Genomic DNA, 20,127 nt, shown 5'->3' on the forward strand with positions numbered 1-20,127 from the left:
ATGATCAGCTATATTTTAATTAACCATTAAGGCATCGACTTTTATAATAATTTGAAACAAATTGGGCTCTTTGATAATCGGATGCGTTTAAGGTCTGCTATGTCTAAGAATGGAAAAAACGGGAAGGACAGCAAACCTCCGGTTAGACCGAAAGGTACCAATTTCCCTCCGACTGAACCACCGGTGACTTTGAAAGCTATATCGGAGCTAATTCAAAGGGAAATTTCAACCTCTATTACGGAGCTGATTCGTGAGGAAATTTCAACTAGTTTCCAGAAAATTGCCGATTCAATCGAGAAGATACGGAACATCAATCTATTGCGGAACATCAATCGGCTATATCTGGTCTTCAGAAATCCACGCAACAAAGTGAGCTCAAGATGGAGAAAATCGAAGAAACAATTAATGTAATGAAGAAGAAACTCGACTTTCTGACTTTTAAAAACTCTGACTTAGAATCCAGAATGCGACGGCAGAATCTTCGAATGATTGGGGTGCGTGAAGCTGTTGAATCTGATAACCCTATGAAGTATTTTTCTCAACTTTTAAAAGATGCATTTCCTACTGTATTTCCTAACCAACCACCATTATTGGATCGTGTTCACAGAGTTCCATCATACTCGCTTAGGTCAGATAAACCTCGACATGTCATTTTACGCTTTCATTACTTTCAAGACAAGGAGAAACTGTTTCGTTTTGTTCGATCTAAAGGTTACATTGATTTTCTGGATCTTAAGTTCCGATTCCTGGAGGATTTCAGTAAACCAATCCGGGATCAACGGGTTCGTTACAGATCTGTGATGTCGGAACTCTACAAGATGGATTTAAAACCAGCGCTGCTTTACCCTGCACGCCTAAGGATCCGTACGTCGGATGGAGCCCTCCGCTTTTTTGAATCTCCTTCGGATGTCCAGAGTTATCTCGATCAATTTTCACCTTCAACATCTTAATCGTAATTTTTAACTATCTCCGTTGAGCAGAGGTTGTGAATTTGTCAGTCTTAATTTTTTTGTGTCCTATATGGGCAGAAAAGTTTATTTTTGATTATTTAATATGGTTGCTAAACTTTCCTTTCAACTGCGTCATTCCTTTCTTTTTCCCAGGGGATTCTGGGTGGTTATTCCCTCACTGTCATTTTACGTATTTCCTTTGTAGCCTTAAATTTTGTAGTTTTTTTTAAATTAACTTTGTTTTGTAGGTTTTCGTAACTAGTTTATGTTAATAATCTCAATTTTTTTTTCTGTTTTGTTTTGTTTACTTATAGGGTCTGGGGTTTGATGCGTTTTTTTATATTTTCTGGCTTTTACTTTGTTATATTATGTGTGTGTTTTAATTGAGTTACCTTTTTTTTTCTCTTACTGTTTTATAATTAGCTGATTTTTTTTATATTTACACTTTTTTTAGGGAGCGTATACCGGAAGTCATGGGGGTAGTTTTAGTGCTTGCTTCTTTCGGGCTGGTCTGCGTTAGATTTAGCCTTGGGGTCATGGGGTGGGGGGTGGTGGGAGGGGCTTCACGTTTTAGTTTCTTTCTTCTTGGGCTATGTACATTATTGAAGTATTGGTTGCGTTCTTCTTCCTGGTATCTCTTATTTGTTCTGTTCCCTTTCCGGGTTCGTGGGTCAAGCCTATCGTCAATCCTCCTTGATGCGGGTTGACTTTAGGGTTTATGGAGTCTATTATTAATTTTGTCTCCTGGAATACTAATGGTCTTAATCATCCTCTTAAAAGGAAAAAAGTTTTTAAAGCGTTCCGGAGACTTAAAGCACAAATTTTATTTTTACAAGAGACCCACGTGCGGAGGGGGGACAGACTACGTTTTTTTAAATTCTGGAAGGTTAAACAGTTTCATTCGAACTCCAATGCTAAGATTCGAGGCGTCTCTATTTTTATAGACTCCTCAGTTACTTTTATACAACATGATATTATTTCTGATCCGAATGGTAGATTTCTATTGGTTAGTGGTCTACTATTTAATAAAAAGGTAGTTTTGGTTAATGTTTATGCTCCTAATATGGACTGTCCGGAATTTTATAAATCATTATTTAATCAGTTCCCGAATTTGAATGAGTTTTCATTGATCTGGGGCGGAGATCTTAATACCTGTTTATCTCCAGCTTTGGACCGTTCGGCTCCTCTATGGACTTTACCTAATAAATCTGCAACTTTGATTAATTCATTCCTCTCTGATTCTGGGTCGACGGACATCTGGCGTTTTTTGCATCCTCAGGAAAAAGATTTTTCTTTTTTCTCACATGTTCACCATTCCTATTCAAGAATTGATTATTTCTTTATTGATTCTCGTCTTATTTCTTCAGTGATTAAATGTGATTATGACTCTATAACCATTTCGGATCATGCTCCACTTAAGCTTTCTATTAAAATTCAGGCCAATACACAAAATAATAGACAGTGGCGTTTTAATTCGTTGTTGCTTCAGGACTCGGACTTTGTTAACTTTATGAATGAACAGATTGATCTTTTTTTTTAACAATCAACTATACAGAGGATATTTCTGTGAACATTCTTTGGGATACTTTTAAAGCTTATATTCGTGGTCAGATTATCTCGTATTCTGCTGCTTTGAGGAAGAAGCTGAAGCAGGAGGAGTTGGTAATCGTGGACAAGATTAAGGAAATTGATAAGAAATATGTTATAGCTCCTTCTGAGGAGTTATATAAACAAAGAACTGAACTTCAAATGGAACACAGTTTATTACTTTCGTCCTCGATTGTAAACCAATTAAAGAAAACAAGAAGTGAATTTTATGTACACAGTGACAAAATTGGTAAACTGTTGGCTAATCAACTGAAGTCTAATTATGCTAAATCTCAAATTAATCAGATTTATAACCAAAATGACCGACTGATACTTGACCACGTGGGGATTAATCAAACTTTCTGTGATTTTTATTCTTCCTTATATCAATCAGAGTCTCCTCGAGATTCTAAATATATGAATGATTTTTTAGATAATCTAGACTTCCCTGAGATTTCACAGGATATGTCTTCTATGTTAGATACTTCCATTACCACGGATGAGATTAAGAATGTTATTTTCTCTATGAATTTGGGGAAAGCTCCTGGCCCTGATGGGTTTACTGTAGAATTTTATAAATGTTTCGCACCTTCATTAATTCCTTGGCTCTGTAGGGTTTTTGAGGTTTCATTAAAACTTGGTAAACTTCCTGAATCTTTCAATAGAGCGTCAATCTCTCTAATATTAAAGAAGGATAAAGATCCTGCTCAATGTGCATCTTATAGACCAATATCTTTATTAAATGTTGATTCTAAAGTTTTTTCTAAGTTATTAGCAAATAGATTAGAAAAAGTACTTCCTTTTATTATTTCGGAAGACCAAACGGGTTTTATTAAAGGTCGTTACTCTTTTTATAACATTCGCACACTGTTAAATATTGTTTATACCCCCTCACAAAATGTTCCTGAGTGTGTTATCTCTTTAGATGCTGAGAAAGCTTTTGATAGAGTAGAATGGCCTTATTTATTTAAGGTGCTTGAAATGTTTAATTTTAGCTCGAAATTTATATCCTGGATTAAATTGTTATATCATTCTCCTGTGGCCTCGGTCCGTACTAACTCTTTAAGCTCACCTTTTTTCCCTCTTTTTCGAGGTACTCGACAAGGGTGTCCTCTTAGTCCTTTATTATTTGATATTGCCTTAGAACCTCTTGCAATTGCCATTCGAGAATCTCCAAATATTACTGGGATAACTCGGGGCTTAAAGTCCCATAAAATATCACTCTATGCTGATGATTTACGTTTATATATTTCTAATCCCCAAAAATCCATCCCTGCTGTTTTAGAGCTATTAGCACAATTTGGTCTTTTTTCAGGTTATAAATTAAATCTTAGTAAGAGTGAACTTTTCCCGATTAATAAACAACTTCCCTTATATCATAACTTTCCTTTTAAATTGATTATTATTTTTCATATCTTGGGATTAAAATTACTTGTAAATACAAAGATTTATTTAAGATTAACTTTTTACTCTTAATTGACCATATTATTCAACTTTCATCTAAATGGTTTCCTTTATATTTAACTTTGATTGGTCGTATTAATGCAGTTAAGATTTTTTTTTGCCAAAATTTTTATATATATTTCAGGCATTACCAATTTTTGTTCCAAAATCTTTTTTTGATAAAGTTAACTCCAAAATTTCTTCATTTATTTGGCAAAATAAAAACCCGAGACTGGGTAAAATACATTTACAGAAAGCTAAGAGAGATGGAGGCTTAGCATTACCTAACTTTAGATTTTATTATTGGGCAATTAATATTCGACATATGAAATTTTGGTTACTTGACCAGGATATACTATCCATTCCTAAATGGGTAGCATTGGAATTACAATCTGTTCAGGGCTATACACTTGGCTCTATTTTAGGTTCCTCTCTTCCTTTTGATTTGAAACGCCTTAAACAGGTGTCTAACCCGATAGTTAAATATACCTTACGTATTTGGTTTCAATTCAGAAAATTTTTTGATCTTAACCAATTTGGGCTAGCGATTCCTATTTTAGGTAACATATTTTTTCCTCCCTCTTTTACGGATCGTGCTTTTCAAATTTGGAAGACTAAGGGTATTTCACGGTTTTTGGATTTATTTTTAGATGGTTCCCTTATGTCTTTTGAACAATTATCTAATAAATATAATTTATCAAGAATACATTTTTTTAGATATCTACAAGTTAGAAATTTCCTAAGTACCATACTTTCTTCCTTTCCAATGCTTCCTCCTACATATATTTTAGATACTATAATTAACCTTAATCCATGTCAGAAAGGTGCATCGGCTATTATTTATAATATTATTATGAAACTTAGGAAAGTTCCATTTGATAAGATTAGGTCAGATTGGGAACAAGAATTGGGATCTATTATTTCCGTGGATGACTGGAGGCAGATTTTACAATTAGTCAATACTTCCTCTATCTGTGCTAAACATTCCCTAATTCAATTTAAAGTTGTTCATAGAGCACATATGTCCAAAGATAAATTAGCTCGCTTTTATTCTCATATTAATCCTTTTTGTGATAGATGTCCAGGGCAGATAGCTTCTTTAACTCATATGTTTTGGTCTTGTCCTACTCTGGAAACTTTTTGGAGAGACATTTTTAATATTATTTCCAAGGTATTGAATATAGATATCTCTCCTCATCCTATTACTGCTATCTTTGGACTACCTAAAATTTCCAGTAATCTTTCTCCTTCAGCCCGTAGAATGATTGCATTTCTTACTTTAATGGCGAAAAGATGTATTTTACAACATTGGAAAGAGCTTAATGCTCCAACTACCTTTTTTTGGTTTTCTCAGACGATATTATGCTTGAATTTGGAGAAAATTAGAAGCCATCTTTATGACTCTTCATTTAAATTTGAACAGACCTGGAGATCTTTTATTCAATATTTTCATTTAATGTAATATATACCCTTGTTTTTTTTTAACTGTTTTTAATGGAGGTCGGGATTGAGGACGTGACTTTAAGTTTTTTAACTCTGTTTGGTTTCAAGTTAGCCCATTGCTTTGCTTTGCTTTTAGTTAGTTGCACGGTGGGTTTTTTTTTGGGGTGTTTTTTTTTCCTTTTCTCTATTGATATATATATATAAAAATTAGTATACTGTTATGTTACCTTGGTACGTTTTGTTTAAATTACATTGTTTGTATTTTTTTGTATTAATATCTCCTGTAATTTTATTATATTCTAACAGTGTATTAGTGCCTATATGGCTTACCTTTCTGTATACTTATTCAATAAAAAGATTTAAAAAGAAAGAAAAGATATTGTTTGCTAGCTTGCTCTCATATTTCGTCTTTTCCCTCCTCTCAATTATTTTAGTTGCTTTCTGTAAGTTTAGAGCTTCCCAATCCTCCATCTTCCTTCTAATTTTTGCCTCTTTTGCTCTTTTTTTTTTACACAAGAGCTTTGACTTCCCTTGTCAGCCATGGTTATACTATTTTGACATTTGAGTATGTCTTTGCTTTTGGAATACATTTATCCTGCACCTTCCTCATTTTTCCCAAAAACTCAAGCCATTATTGCTCTGCTGTCATCCCTGCCAGCAACACCTTCCAATTTACTTTGGCCAACTCCTCTCATACCACTAATTTCCTTTACTCCACTGAAGCATTGCTATGTCATACTTTACTTTCCTACCCATCAAATTTCAAGTTGAACTCAAATCATATTGTGATCACTGCCTCCGAAGGGTTCTTTTTCTTTAAGCTCCCTAATCACCTCCAGTTCATTACATAACACCCAATCCAGTATAGCTGATCCCCTAGTAGGCTCAACAACGAATTGCTCTAAAAAGCCATTTCATAGGCATTCAACAAATTCACTCTTGAGATCAATTACCAACCCGATTTTCCCCCAATCGATCTGCATGTTAAAAATCTCCTATGACTATCGTAACATTGGCCTTTTGACACAACTTTCCTATTTCCTCTTGTAATTTGTGGTCCACATCCCAGCTACTGTTGGGAGCCCTGGAAACAACTGCCATCAGGGTCATTTTACCCTTGCAGTTTCTTAACCTAACCCACTAGGATTCAACATCTTTCTGATGATTTAATGCCATTCTTTACCAGCAGAGCCACGCCACCCCTTCTGTCGACCTTCCTGTCCCTCCGATATAATGTGTAACCTTGTAGATTCAGCTCCCAACTACAATCATTGTTCAGCCATGATTCAGTGATGGCCACAACATCATACCCGACATTCTGTCAGAATTCTCTAAGTTTCAATGAGATCTCTTCAAATACAACTCTGTGTTCAGCTGCACAAAGGATGACAAGAGTTAGACAAGGGCACAAGCAACCTTCAAGCCATAAAACACAGCAAGCAACAAATTTAAACAAGGTTTTTGTGAAACAGATAAACTACTTTCCTCACTGCTGCTATCAGGAAAGTGGTATAGGAGCCTCAGGACCTACACAACCAGGTTCAGGAACAGTTATCACTCAACCATCAAGTTCTTGAAGCAGAGGGGATACCTTCACTTGCTCCATCATTGAAATGTTCCCACAACATACAAACTCACTTTCAAGGATTGATTTATTATTTATTTCCCTTTTGTACTTGCACAGTTTGTCTTTTGCACATTGGCTGTTTGCCCAACTTGTTGAGTTTCATTGATTCTATTGTGTTTCTTGTATATACTGAGTATGTCCGCAAGAAAATGAACCACAGGCTCGTATATGGTGGCACACATGTAGTTTGATATAAATACTTTGAACTAGAAATCTGCAGAGTCAAATTAATTTTGGTTTTCGTCAAAATCCAGATCCCCATCGATACCATTTTACTAGTAATTGTACCTGTTGGCTGATTGAAAAAGCCTGGTTGTTGAACTGTTGAATGAACTCAGCTGCCATCTTGTCAGTGTCGTAGGGGTTTGAATCCACGCTTTTCTTCTGTAGGAAGTCAATCTCAATTGTCATGGTCCCAATGCACTGTTTTGTTTTGTCAAAGTTATAGGAGCTCACTGTAAATAAAGCAGACAAGAACAGGCAGATTTTACCACCATTTTCCTGTAAATTTACTCAGAACTGCTTGTTCCAGACAATTTCTCAAGCTTCATAAACAGAGGCTTAAGGCTACTTAACTACACACAGGGAAAGTAGAACGTACTACATTGTAAACATATACACTTTCATGCACCAAGAGCTGGAAACAAAACACTTGAAATAGTATTAACCCAGAGATTATGAAATTCAAACTACTGCACATTCAAAGAAAGTATACACTTAGTCTTGCAGTCCAAGATACTTTGATCATGACTTGCTTGAGTTGGGAGAATTCCACTGACACATCACTTTACAACACATCTTTACATGGGCAAGCATTTAAGAAAACTGGACTTGGAGTAAAATATGAACACAAGAGATTCTGCAGATGTTGGAAATCCAAAGCAACACACACAAAATGCTGGAGGAACTCAGCAGGTCAGGCAGCATCTAGGAAAATGGACAAATTGTTTATGTGAATTAAAAGGCCAAGACTTTTCTTCGGGACTGAAAAGGAAGGGGGAAGATGCCAAAGGGAAAAAAAAGGTGGGAGAACCAGCAAGGTGATAAGTGAAGCCACATAGGTGGAAAAAAATGGGGCTTAGGGGCTGGAGAAGAAGGAATCTTATAGGAGAGGAGAGTGAACTATGGAAAAAAGGAAAAAGGAGGAAATGACAGGCAGGTGAGAATGGGTAATGGGCCAGAGTGGAGAATAGAAGAGGGAAGAGCGAAGAGAAAAAAATCACTGGAAGGAGAAATCGAGATTTACGCAAACAACAGGAATTCTGCAGATGCTGGAAATTCAAGCAACGCACATCAAAGTTGCTGGTGAACGCAGCAGGCCAGGCAGCATCTATAGGAAGAGGTGCAGTCGACGTTTCAGGCCGAGACCCTTCGTCAGGACTAACTGAAGGAAGAGTGAGTAAGAGATTTGAAAGTTGGAGGGGGAGGGGGAGATCCAAAATGATAGGAGAAGACAGGAGGGGGAGGGATGGAGCCAAGAGCTGGACAGGTGATTGGCAAAAGGGATATGAGAGGATCATGGGACAAGAGGTCCGGGAAGAAAGACAGGGGGGGGGTGGAACCCAGAGGATGGGCAAGGGGTATATTCAGAGGGACAGAAGGAGAAAAAGGAGAGTGAGAGAAAGAATGTGTGTATAAGAATAAGTAACAGATGGGGTACGAGGGGGAGGTGGGGAATTAGCGGAAGTTAGAGAAGTCGATGTTCATGCCATCGGGTTGGAGGCTACCCAGACGGAATATAAAGTGCTGTTCCTCCAACCTGAGTGTGGCTTCATCTTTACAGAAGAGGAGGCCGTGGATAGACATGTCAGAATGGGAATGGGATGTGGAATTAAAATGTGTGGCCACTAGGAGATCCTGATTTCTCTGGCGGACAGAGCGTAGGTGTTCAGCAAAGCGGTCTCCCAGTCTGCGTCGGGTCTCGCCAATATATGAAAGGCCACATCGGGAGCACCAGACGCAGTATATCACCCCAGCCGACTCACAGGTGAAGTGTCGCCTCACCTGGAAGGACTGTTACTTATCCGTGTAAGCGGAACAAGTGCTACGCGTGCCCTTACACTTCCTCCCTTACCACCATTCAGGGCCCCAAACAGTCCTTCCAGGTGAGGCAACACTTCACCTGTGAGTCAGCTGGGGTGATATACTGCGTCCGGTGCTCCCGATGTGGCCTTTTATATATTGGCGAGACCCGACGCAGACTGGGAGACCGCTTTGCTGAACACCTACGCTCTGTCCGCCAGAGAAAGCAGGATCTCCCAGTGGCCACACATTTTAATTCCACATCCCATTCCCATTCTGACATGTCTATCCACAGCCTCCTCTACTGTAAAGATGAAGCCACACTCAGGTTGGAGGAACAACACCTTATATTCCGTCTGGGTAGCCTCCAACCTGATGGCATGAACATTGACTTCTCTAACTTCCGCTAATGACCCACCTCCCCCTCGTACCCCATCTGTTATTTATTTTTATACACACATTCTTTCTCTCACTCTCCTTTTTCTCCCTCTGTCCCTCTGACTATACCCCTTGCCCATCCTCTGGGTCCCCCCCCCTTCGTCTTTCTTCCCAGACCTCCTGTCCCAATGATCCTCTCGTATCCCTTTTGCCTATCACCTGTCCAGCTCTTGGCTCCATCCCTCTCCCTCCTGTCTTCTCCTATCATTTTGGATCTCCCCCTCCCCCTCCAACTTTCAAATCTCTTACTCACTCTTCCTTCAGTTAGTCCTGACGAAGGGTCTCGGCCTGAAACGTCGACTGTACCTCTTCCTATAGATGCTGTCTGGCCTGCTGCGTTCACCAGCAACTTTGATGTGCGTTGATCGAGATTTACGCCATCAGGTTGGAGGCTATCCAGACAACGAGGTGTTGCTCCATCCTGAGAGTGGCTTCATCATGGCAGAGGAGGCGGCCATGTCAGGATGCAAATGGGGAGGGAGATTGGAAGTTAGAGCAAGATGGTCAGTTACATTCAACGTCAAAGCATCTTTCACTTAGACAGTCCCATGGGATTGGAAACATGCACTTTCATCCTGTTTTTTGTGGTTTCCATGGAAGTTTATGGGCAAACTGCATAGCTTCCCCGGATGGCTGATGGTTGAGATGGGGAGTCTCTTTTGTTACGTATCCAGGACCTCGACGTGCTGTTACTGTCAGGGTTAGATATTGGTATTGATTTATTATTGTATCACAGTACATGTGACAATAAAAGCTCGTCTTTCACACCATTCATCTGGATCAAGTCATTACACAATGCTTTGAGGTAGAACAAAAACAATAACAATGTAGAATAAAGTGCAACAGCTACAGAGAAAGTGCAGTGCAAGATCATAACGAGTCCATTTTATCATAGCAGGGAACCATTTAATAGTCTTATTACAGCAGGGTAGAAGAGCAAAGAGAGTGTGTCTGGGGTCAGTGGGGTCTCTGATTTTGCTGCCCGCTTTACTGAGGCAGCAAGAAGTGTAGACAGAATCCATAGAGGGGAGGCTAGTTTGTGATGTGCTGAGCTATGTCCACGGCTCTCTGCAGTTTTTTGTTTTAAGTGCAGAGCAGTTACCATACAAAGGGAGCGTGCACCCAGAGAAGATGCTTTCTATGATGCATCAATAAAAATTGGTAAAAGTCGATGAGGATAAGCAAATTTATTTAGCCTAAGGAAGTAGAGACTTTCTTAGCCGTAGTGTACATATGGTTGAACCAGGACAAGCCAGTGGTGATTTTCACTCCTCGGAATAAAGCCCTCTACACCATTGATATAGACACAAGTATGTGTACTAAACCACTCACCACCTCTTCCCCCGCAACCGCCCCCCCCCCGAAGCCAATGACCAGCTCCCTTTGTAGCCATTGAGGAAATGTTTATTCAAATGACACCATGTGACTAACCTCACTGTCTCCTTCCTGTACTCATACTGTTATACTTTATACTTGAGATATGGCCTTGTACAGTGGTAGCATCTGCAATCAAGGTCATCACAAATGATCGTTTACTACTTTGATACCCTGAGCAGTCACACGCCAGAAATTTCTAAAAGCCAATGGGGATGTTACACGACTTGAGACTTTGAATGTGCCCCCGCCTCCCCCGAGTCATTTCCTTTACTTGCCTGGTGCTTTGGGTAGAAAGCTTGTGAACATAAAGACCCACACATTCCAGGTGGGGTTTAAACTAGAGTTGCAGGAAGATGAGAACCAGAATGCCTGAACAGTTAGTGGTGAGGTCGTGGAGACAGATGTTGGCAAGACCTCAAAGTTAGGAATCAAAAGGCTGAGCATGGTGCGAATAGTGTCCTGAGTAGCATATATTTCAATGCAAGAAGTATTGTAGGAAAGGCGGATAATAGTGCTCAAGATGAGGTAGCTGGTTTACAAACAGAGGCAATGCATCGTGAGGAGAGGCACTTGATTGGGCAAAATTGAAGTAAACAGGATGAGTTGCAATGCAAAAGGCGATCAAAATTGAAAAGGGTGAATGCAGGACTGAAGGCAATCTATTTGAATGCGCGCAGTATAGAGAATAAGATAGGAGAACTTGCAGCACAGCTGCAGATTGGCAGGTATGATGTTGTAGACATCACTGAATCATGGCTGAAAGGAGGTTATAGCTGGAGCTTAATGCCCAAGGATAAACATTGTATCGAAAGGACAGGCAGGAAGGTAGAGGGGACCGGCGTTGATAAAAAATGAAATCAGATCATTAGAACGGAGGTGACAGAGTCATACTTCATTGATCCCAAGGGAAATTGGTTTTCGTTACAGTTGCACCATAAATAATTAAATAGTAATAAAAACATAAATAATTAAATAGTAATATGTAAATTATGCCAGGAAATAAGTCCAGGACCAGCCTATTGGTTCAGGGAGGAGTTGTAAAGTTTGGTGGCCACAGGCAGGAATGACCTCCTATGACGCTCAGTGTTGCATCTCGGTGGAATGGAAGGTGTTGAATCATTGTGGATAGGGCTAAGGAACTGCAATCTTTTTAGACCATGATTAGAGTTGTGTACAGACTCTCAAACAGTAGTAAGGATGTGGTCTACAAATTACAAAGGGAGATAGAAAATGCATGCCAAAAGGGAAATGTTTGTCATGGGGGATTTCAATATGCAGGTAGATTGGGAAAATAAGGTTGGTGCTGGATTCTGGTGGGGGTAGTTTTCTGGAGTGCCTAGAAGACTGCTTTTTAGAGTAGCTCATGGTTGAGTCCACTAAGGGATCAGTTATTCTCGACTGGGTGTTATGCAATGAACCAGAATTGATGAGAGTGCTTAAGGTTAAAGAACCCTTAGGGGTAAGTGATCATAATATGATCGAATTTACCCTGAAATTTGAGAAGCTAAAGTCAGATCTATCAGTATTACAGTGGAGCAAAGGGAACTAGAGACATGACAGAGGAGTTGGTCAGAACTGACCGTAAAAGAACTCTGGCAAGGATGACAGCAGAGCAGCAATGGCTGCAACTTCTGGAAGCAATTCCGAAAGCACAGGGTATAAACATTTCAAAGAGGAAGTAGTATTCCAAAGGAAAGATGACACAACCATGGCTAACAAGAGAAGTCAAAGCCAACATGAAAGTCAAAGAGAGGGCATATAATACAGCAAAAATCTGTGGGAAGTTAAAAAATTGGGGTGCTTTTAAAAACCAACAGAAAGCAACTAAAAAAAGTCATTAAGGTAAAGATGGAATATGAAAGTAAGCTAGCCAATAATAGTAAAACTGATAGCAAAAGTTTCTTCAGATACATAAAGTGTAAAAGAGAGGCGAGTGTGGATATCGGACCGTTGGAAAATGATGCTAAAAGGTGGACAATGAAATAGCAGATGAACTGAAAAAGTATTTTGCATCAGTCTTCACTGTAGAAGATACCAGTAGTGTGGTGGAAGTCTCCAGGTGTCGGGGGCATAAAGTGTGTGAAGTTACCATAACTAAAGAGAAGGTTCTTAGGAAACTAAAAGGTCTGAAGGTAGATAACTCACCTGTACACCCCATGAGTTTGAAAAAGGTGGCTGAAGAGATCATGGAAACATTAGTATTGTAATGATCTTTCAAGAATCACTAGGTTCTGGGATGGTTCCAGAAGACTGGGAAACTGCAAATGTCACTCCACTCTTCAAGAAGGGAGAGAGGCAAAAGAAAAGAAATTATAGGCCAGTTAGTCTGACCTCAGTGGTTACGAAGATGTTGGAGTCGACTATTAAGGATGAGGTGTCAGATACTTGGAGGCACATGATAAAATAGGGCTTAGTCAGCATGGTTTCCTCAAGGGAAAATCTTACCTGACAGATGTTGGAACTTTTTGAAGAAATAACAAGCAGGACAGACAAAGGAGAATCAGTTGACATTGTGTACTTGGATTTTAGGAAGCCCTTTACAAAGTGCCACACATGAGGTTGCTTAACAAGCTACAAACCCATGGTATTACAGGAAAGTTTCTAGCAGGGATTAATGAAGCAGTGGCTGATTGGCAGGAGGCAGAGTGGGAATAAAAGGAGTCTTTTCTGGCCAGTGATTAGTGGTGTTCCACAGGGGTCTGTGTTGGGACTGATTCTTTTTACATTATATGTCAATGATTTGGATGATGGAATTGATGGCTTTGAGGAAGTAGAGGCTACAGAGGACAAATTAGGAGAATGGGCGAAGTGGCAGATAGAATACAGTGTCAGGAAGTGTATGGTCGTGCACTTTAGTAGAAGAAATGAAAGGGTTGACTATTTTCTAAATGGAAAGAAAATGCAAAAAAAAACTGAGGTGCAAAGGGACTTGGGAGTCCTTGTGCAGGATTCCCTAAAGGTTAATTTTCAGGTTGAGTCTGTGGTGAGGAAGGCAAAAGCGATGCTAGCATTCTTTTCAAGAGGACTAGAATACAAAAGCAAGGTGGTAATGTTGAAACTTTATGAAGCACTAGTGAGGCCTCACTTGAGTATTGTCAGCAGTTTTGGACCCCTTACCTTAGAAAGGATGTGCTGAAACAGGAGAGGATTCAAAAGAGGTTCATGAAAATGATTCCAGGATTGAATTGCTTGTCATATGGACAGCATTTGATGGCTCTGACCCTGTATTCACTAAAATTCAGAAGAATGAGGGATGACCCAAATGAAACCAATCAAATGGTGAAAGGCCTTGATACAGTGGATGTGGAGAGGATGTTTCCTATGACAGTGTCTAAGACCAGAAGACACAGCCTTGGAATAGAGGGACATCCTTTTAAAACTGAGATGAAGAGGAATTTCTTTAGCCAGAGGGTGGTGAATCTTAGGAATTCTTTGCCACAAGAAGCTGTGGAGGCCAAGTCTTTATGTATATTTAAGGCAGAGGTTGATACATTCTTGGTTGGTCAGGGTATGACTGGATACAGGGAGAAGGTGGAAGATTGGGACTGAGAGGAAAATTGGATCAGCCATGATGAAATGGTGGAGGAGACTATGGGCCAAATTGGCTTGATTTTGCTCCTATCTTATGGTCTTTTTTTTATTAAGTGCAATCGTGAACAACAGCCAGATCAGAAATGCTGATCAAGTCAACTGGTTCCCAAAGAGAACTCTGATAGGCCAATCAGATGGTTCACTGCTACTCAGCAATAGAACACAAAAAAAAAATCATATGTACAATTAAGAAACATTAAAAAATAGTAGAAATACTGGAGTCATGATGATCATGATGAAGTCTGCTGGAGAGAGACATTTATACACATGCTGTCCTCCATAATTCAAAGAGATTGAAGGATAAGGTTGCAGGGTGACAAAACGTGGCAGGAGCACTTGGAACTAAAAACTAATCCCTACCGGGAGAAAACAACACCTGTTCTTTCCGCACTGTTCTCCAGTACTTTAAGGACTAAGTCCAGCCGGAACATAACTCACAAGTGCTCTTGAAAGTCAGGTATTAACCCTACCTACCAACAGCCAAGCATTGCCATCCTGGTCCCCTTCATGATAGCTTATGAAGAAGCATGTGACTTCCCTCCCAGAGATGATAGGTGTTTGTACACTCGACTCTTAAAGGCTTGGACCCCATCGTTGCAGATGCTTCCAACCACAGCATCTGGAAGGCTGTTCCAAATTCTGATAGCACAGTGGTCTTAATCAAGCCAACTGAATATATTGGCCTTGAAAAGAAAACTGACATCAGTTTTCATAACTTTGATTTTGGACAGATGAGTTTATTGTCATATGCACAGGTGCGATGAAAAACTAACTTACAGCAGCGTTATAGGCATACAGCATCAGATACAAGCAGCATTCCTAAGAAAAAAATAAACTAATTATACAATTAGAACAAGAAAACTCAATTTTAGTGTAAGGTCTCTCTCTCCACCAATGACTGTGTGGCTAAGCACAGTTTGAATGCCATCTATAAATCTGCTGATGACAACTACTGACAGGATTTCAGATGGTGACAAGGAGGCATACAAGAGTGGGACAGATCGGTTTCTCAAGGAAGAGGTACAGTCGACGTTTTGAGCAGAGACCCTTCGTCAGGCCTGCTGCGTTCACCAGCAACTTTGATGTGTGTTGCTTGAATTTCCAGCATCTGCAGAATTCCTCGTGTTTGTAGATCGGTTTCTGATCGGTTCCGATGATGTCATCGTTCAGAATGGCAGCTTAAATCAATAGCTCCTCTAGAAAAACGCATACTTTGCCCCGTTCATCCATCAAATATAAGATCTTTCGAAAATATCTGAATTGATAAGGGGGGCAAGAATGGGGAAAAGAATGGAGATAAAAAACACATCACTGTGGAACCTATGGAAGAGAGAGGTACAATGCGTGGCTCTCTTACACGTGCGCGTGGTGGCGAGGCTGACGCAGGGCCTCATTCAGACGAAGCGGCAAATATGATGAAGATTTTGGAAGAGATAAGGGAAGTCCAAAAAGATATAAAACAGCAACTCAATGATATCAAGTCAGAGCTCACACCAGTCCTCAGGGGATCAGCAGTGGAAAGGGTGAGCAATTTCATGTTTCTGAGTGTCAATATCCAAGATGATGTATTTTGGGCACAATATTTTGATCCAATTACAAAAGTGGTGCAACAACGGCTATATTTCAGTTGGAGTTTGAGGAGAATTGGTATGACACCAAAGTCTCTCACAAATTTCTATGCATGTACTGTGTAGAGCATCACTGTCTGGTACAGAGGAGTGACTGCATAAGATCGGAAAAGACTGCTGCAACTTGCAATCTCAGCCAGCTCCATCATGGACACCAGCCTCCCTAGCATAGAAGACATCTTCAAAAGGCCCCCTATCACCCAGGACATGCCCTCTTTCTAATTGCTACCATCAAGGTGATGGCAGAGGAGACTGAAGCCATACCCTCAACATCTTAGGAATAGCTTCTTCCCCTCCACCATCAGATTTCCGAATGGACAATGAATCCATGAACCCTACCTCATTACGAGGGGTGATAAGTTCGTGGATAAGGTAGAAGGAGTCAATTTTAGAAAACCTAGCACATTTATTTTTCCTACGTTTACACACTTAGTCCAGCAGTCGTGGAGCATTCGGATCCCTTCTTTGTAGAGGTCGGTGTCTTGGACCTCCAGAAGTGGTCCACAGTAGGGGTGATTGATATGTTCGTGGCCTAAGGTAGAAAGAGATGAGTTAACAACTTCAAACTTTCTGCATAATCACTCAAAGAGTTAACCTGCACGAGCATGTAATGAGAGCTGTACAACTCATCTCCTTCTACCTTAGGCCACTTTCTGGAGGTCCAAGATCTGTATGCTCCATGACCGCTGGACTAAGTGTGTAAATGTAGGAGGGGACTATGTTGAAAGATAAATGTGCTAGGTTTTCTCAAATTGACTCCTTCTACCTTAGGCCACGAACTTATCAATCACCCCTCGTATTTTGTCCTTTTTTGGCTATTTTTGCACCATCTATTTGATTTATTTTTAAACACATTTCTTACTGTAATTTTTTAGTTTTTTTTAATTATGTACTGCAATGTACTGCGGTCACATAACAACAAATTTCACAACATATGCCAGTGATATTAAACCTGATTCTGATGAGTTTGAACGATCCAGTCCTTTTTTCAGGGCAGAGGCTTCTAAAACTAAAAGGCACTGGTTTAAGGTGAGAGCAGATAGGGACCTGAAGGGTAACGTTTTCCACACCGAAAGTGGTGGGTAAATGGACAAGCTGCTGGAGTCAGAAACAATTACAATATTTAAAAAGTTATTTGGACAGGTACATGAATACAAAAGTTTGAGGGATATGGGCCAAAACACAGGCAAATGGGACTAGATAAAGTAGCTACTTTAGTCAGCATGGATGAGTTGAGCCAAAGGGTGTGTTTCCATGCTGTTTCACTCCATGACTCTACATTTAACTTTGTTTGTGTTGGCAGATATGGCCAGTCAAGAATGGAGAGGTCTAAATTCCAGCTGATTTTTGTTTTCTGACACAACTGGCTCAATTAACATTACCACCTTAGGCTCAACTACCCAAAATTTCATCATTCCTAGTTCAGAGAATTTGGGTCTGTGACAGTAGTCCAAATGCTGACCAGTCAACTCAATAGATCTCAATGAAAACCAAACCCACTTCCTCCTGACCTGAAGGGTCTCAGCCTGAAAAGTCGACTGTACTCTGCCATAGATGCTGTCAGGCCTGCTGAGTTCCTCCAGCATCTTGTGTGTTGCTTGGATTTCCAGCATCTGCTGATTTTCTCATTTCCTCCTGTTAACTCTGCTCAATAGCAGAGTAATTATGCAAGTAGATGCAGGGTGAAATGAAACCAATCAACATGATACGAAAGGTAGAAAATAATTGCATCCATACTCTCCTGTGACTCTGTGAAAGCATCGCTAATCCACCTTTCAGGTAACAATGACAACAGCAAGTACAAGCTGCAACATCTTATACAAAGCTGCTGGTTCAGAACATTATATTCTTTGTCTGATTTGACCTTATTTCTAAGAGTTTCGTCAGTGCAAGTGGATCAACGTGCTAAAAAAGATCTAATGCTCAGTATCTGCAATGCAGAGAAATTACACAGCCCAATTTTCAATCTTTCTGCATCTTCCTCAAGTACATCATGTACTGTCAAATATTCAAAGCAATGATACACCAATGAAGGCCATTCATTTTATTGTACTCCACTTGAAAATTAATATCAGTTCCAAAAGACATTCAGAACTTGAATTACTTGCACTATTTCAACAAGGCAGCAATTTGTCTAATTGACGTACTGGGAGACAACATGGACAATCAACTGCCCAAAATATATAATGAAAAGAGAAAAAATTATAAAGACTTGGGATATCCAAGCCACTAAATTTGCAAAAATAACCCATTTTCCAAAGATAACAAGTCACAGCAAGCCATTTCCTAGTTCTAATGAGAGCAGCACCTAGACCAAAAATATTCCTGGCCCCAAAAATAAACCAAGTCCATTGAAAAAGACTCCAAAGCACTTTGATCAAGGCCAAATGTTGTTATTAAGGAAAACAAGCCAGGACTGGTCAGAAAACGTTGGAAAGGAAATCAGTAATGCATACGGAGTCTTGTTCAATTATTTTATATATTATTCTAAACAATTTGAAAATAAGACACAAGACATAAAATGTACTGTTATAATTAAGCTAATGATAAAATACAGAAATGCATGAATAAAAATACAAGTATACTCAAGTGTGGAGAATTTTGTTTTTAGTACACACATACTTACACTCACAAACAAAAGCAACCATAATGATTATTTGCTCTATAGCCCTGAGCTTTTAACTTGCTGATTTTTAGCCCTGGTCCATCACTGCTTGCATACATCTTGCCTTGCTTGAAAAGGCCACATTAGATATGAGGGAAAGCAAAGTGACCGCATTACACCTTGACACTGCTGCCACACACTAGGTCATCTCATGGCTTGAGCAAGTCATCTCGCTGATTACCAACACCCCATAGGTGATAAATGAAATCTCTAACCACAAAAGGCAGAATTACAGAGGTTAGCAATTCACAGTATACTCTGAATGAGGAACTTCTGCACTCAGCAAGAGATATTCAGCAGAAGCAATGATCAAGTTGGCCAAGCCTTGAAGGTCACAGAGACTGTCTCTTTCAGCAGGTGGCAAGTGTTAGGGTGTATTCTGGAGCTATGGTGTATAACAAATATCAATTTCAACAGCAACCAGTCTTCAGATCTGTATATGAATTGTAGATAGAGTTTAACATGCAGCTCAGAACAAAGGCCTTCCTGGAGCTGCAGACTGGGGCCAATTGCAAACCAAGAAACACCCCAATGATTTGAGTCTGCATATGAATGAATGCAGCCCAGTCACTGGTGAGTAACGTTCATTTTAGGTGTCTGGGGTGTTGGTATGAAGATGGAGGTGTTTGAAAATTACAGACATATGCAATGACCCATTGTGGATACATTGCAACTATGGAGTTGTCCTGTTGTTACCTTTGATCTTTTGCATATAAAAATGTCATGTAATATTGGCTCAAACAGGCCTCTTCTAAGAGTGGCTCCAGTGTGAAGCCTGCTTGTTCTGCTGAATAAAGCTTCTATATCAACCAGATTCAGTGTCTCACAGTGACTTTGTTCACAGTCACAACAGTAAGAACCAACACTACTCAATGCCAAACTCTCCAATTTACACTTGTAGACAGAGGTGGGAGCATAACCCACCTGGCCCACAATGAGATCATTCTCCCAGCTGCCAGTAAAGAGATATCAAGTATACTCAAATAACTCAAATCTATTCTCCGAGACCAAGTTCAGGCTTCACCAGAACAACTCTGCTTTGAAGCTAATTACTGATATTGAGCAAATATGAGCATCAGTAGTGGTAAACATGTGCGTTGAGGCAGTACTGGTAAAGCAGAGGACCAAGCAACTCACAAAGCAGAAGTTACTTCAACGAGGTACAAATTAGTGACAACCTCGCAGGCATAAAAGATATCGGTGGTCACTGGAGATTCATTATTTCAATTTTTCCATAACCGCATGAAGTCTACTTTTTAATTAATGTAATAGATTGATCATAATAGGAAACAAATTTCCCTTTCTCCAAAGTCACATTTGTACTCATTAAGCATGGACTAGTTCAACTAACACAAA

The 20,127-nt window shown here is 39.7% G+C and overlaps 1 protein-coding gene across 3 annotated transcripts in view; it reads right to left on the bottom strand.

Annotated features, from left to right (window-relative positions):
- Window positions 1-20,127, bottom strand: part of LOC140191537 (vesicle-fusing ATPase) — a 292,320-nt gene that overhangs the window by 180,010 nt on the left and 92,183 nt on the right. For all 3 annotated transcript variants that reach the window (XM_072248989.1, XM_072248987.1, XM_072248990.1), the window contains exon 5: window positions 7,339-7,505. In XM_072248989.1, the coding sequence (XP_072105090.1) occupies window positions 7,339-7,505 (167 nt within the window). The remainder of the gene's footprint in view (window positions 1-7,338; window positions 7,506-20,127) is intronic.

Source organism: Mobula birostris, chromosome X (genome assembly GCF_030028105.1).
Source record: "Mobula birostris isolate sMobBir1 chromosome X, sMobBir1.hap1, whole genome shotgun sequence".
NCBI classification, from domain to species: domain Eukaryota; kingdom Metazoa; phylum Chordata; class Chondrichthyes; order Myliobatiformes; family Myliobatidae; genus Mobula; species Mobula birostris.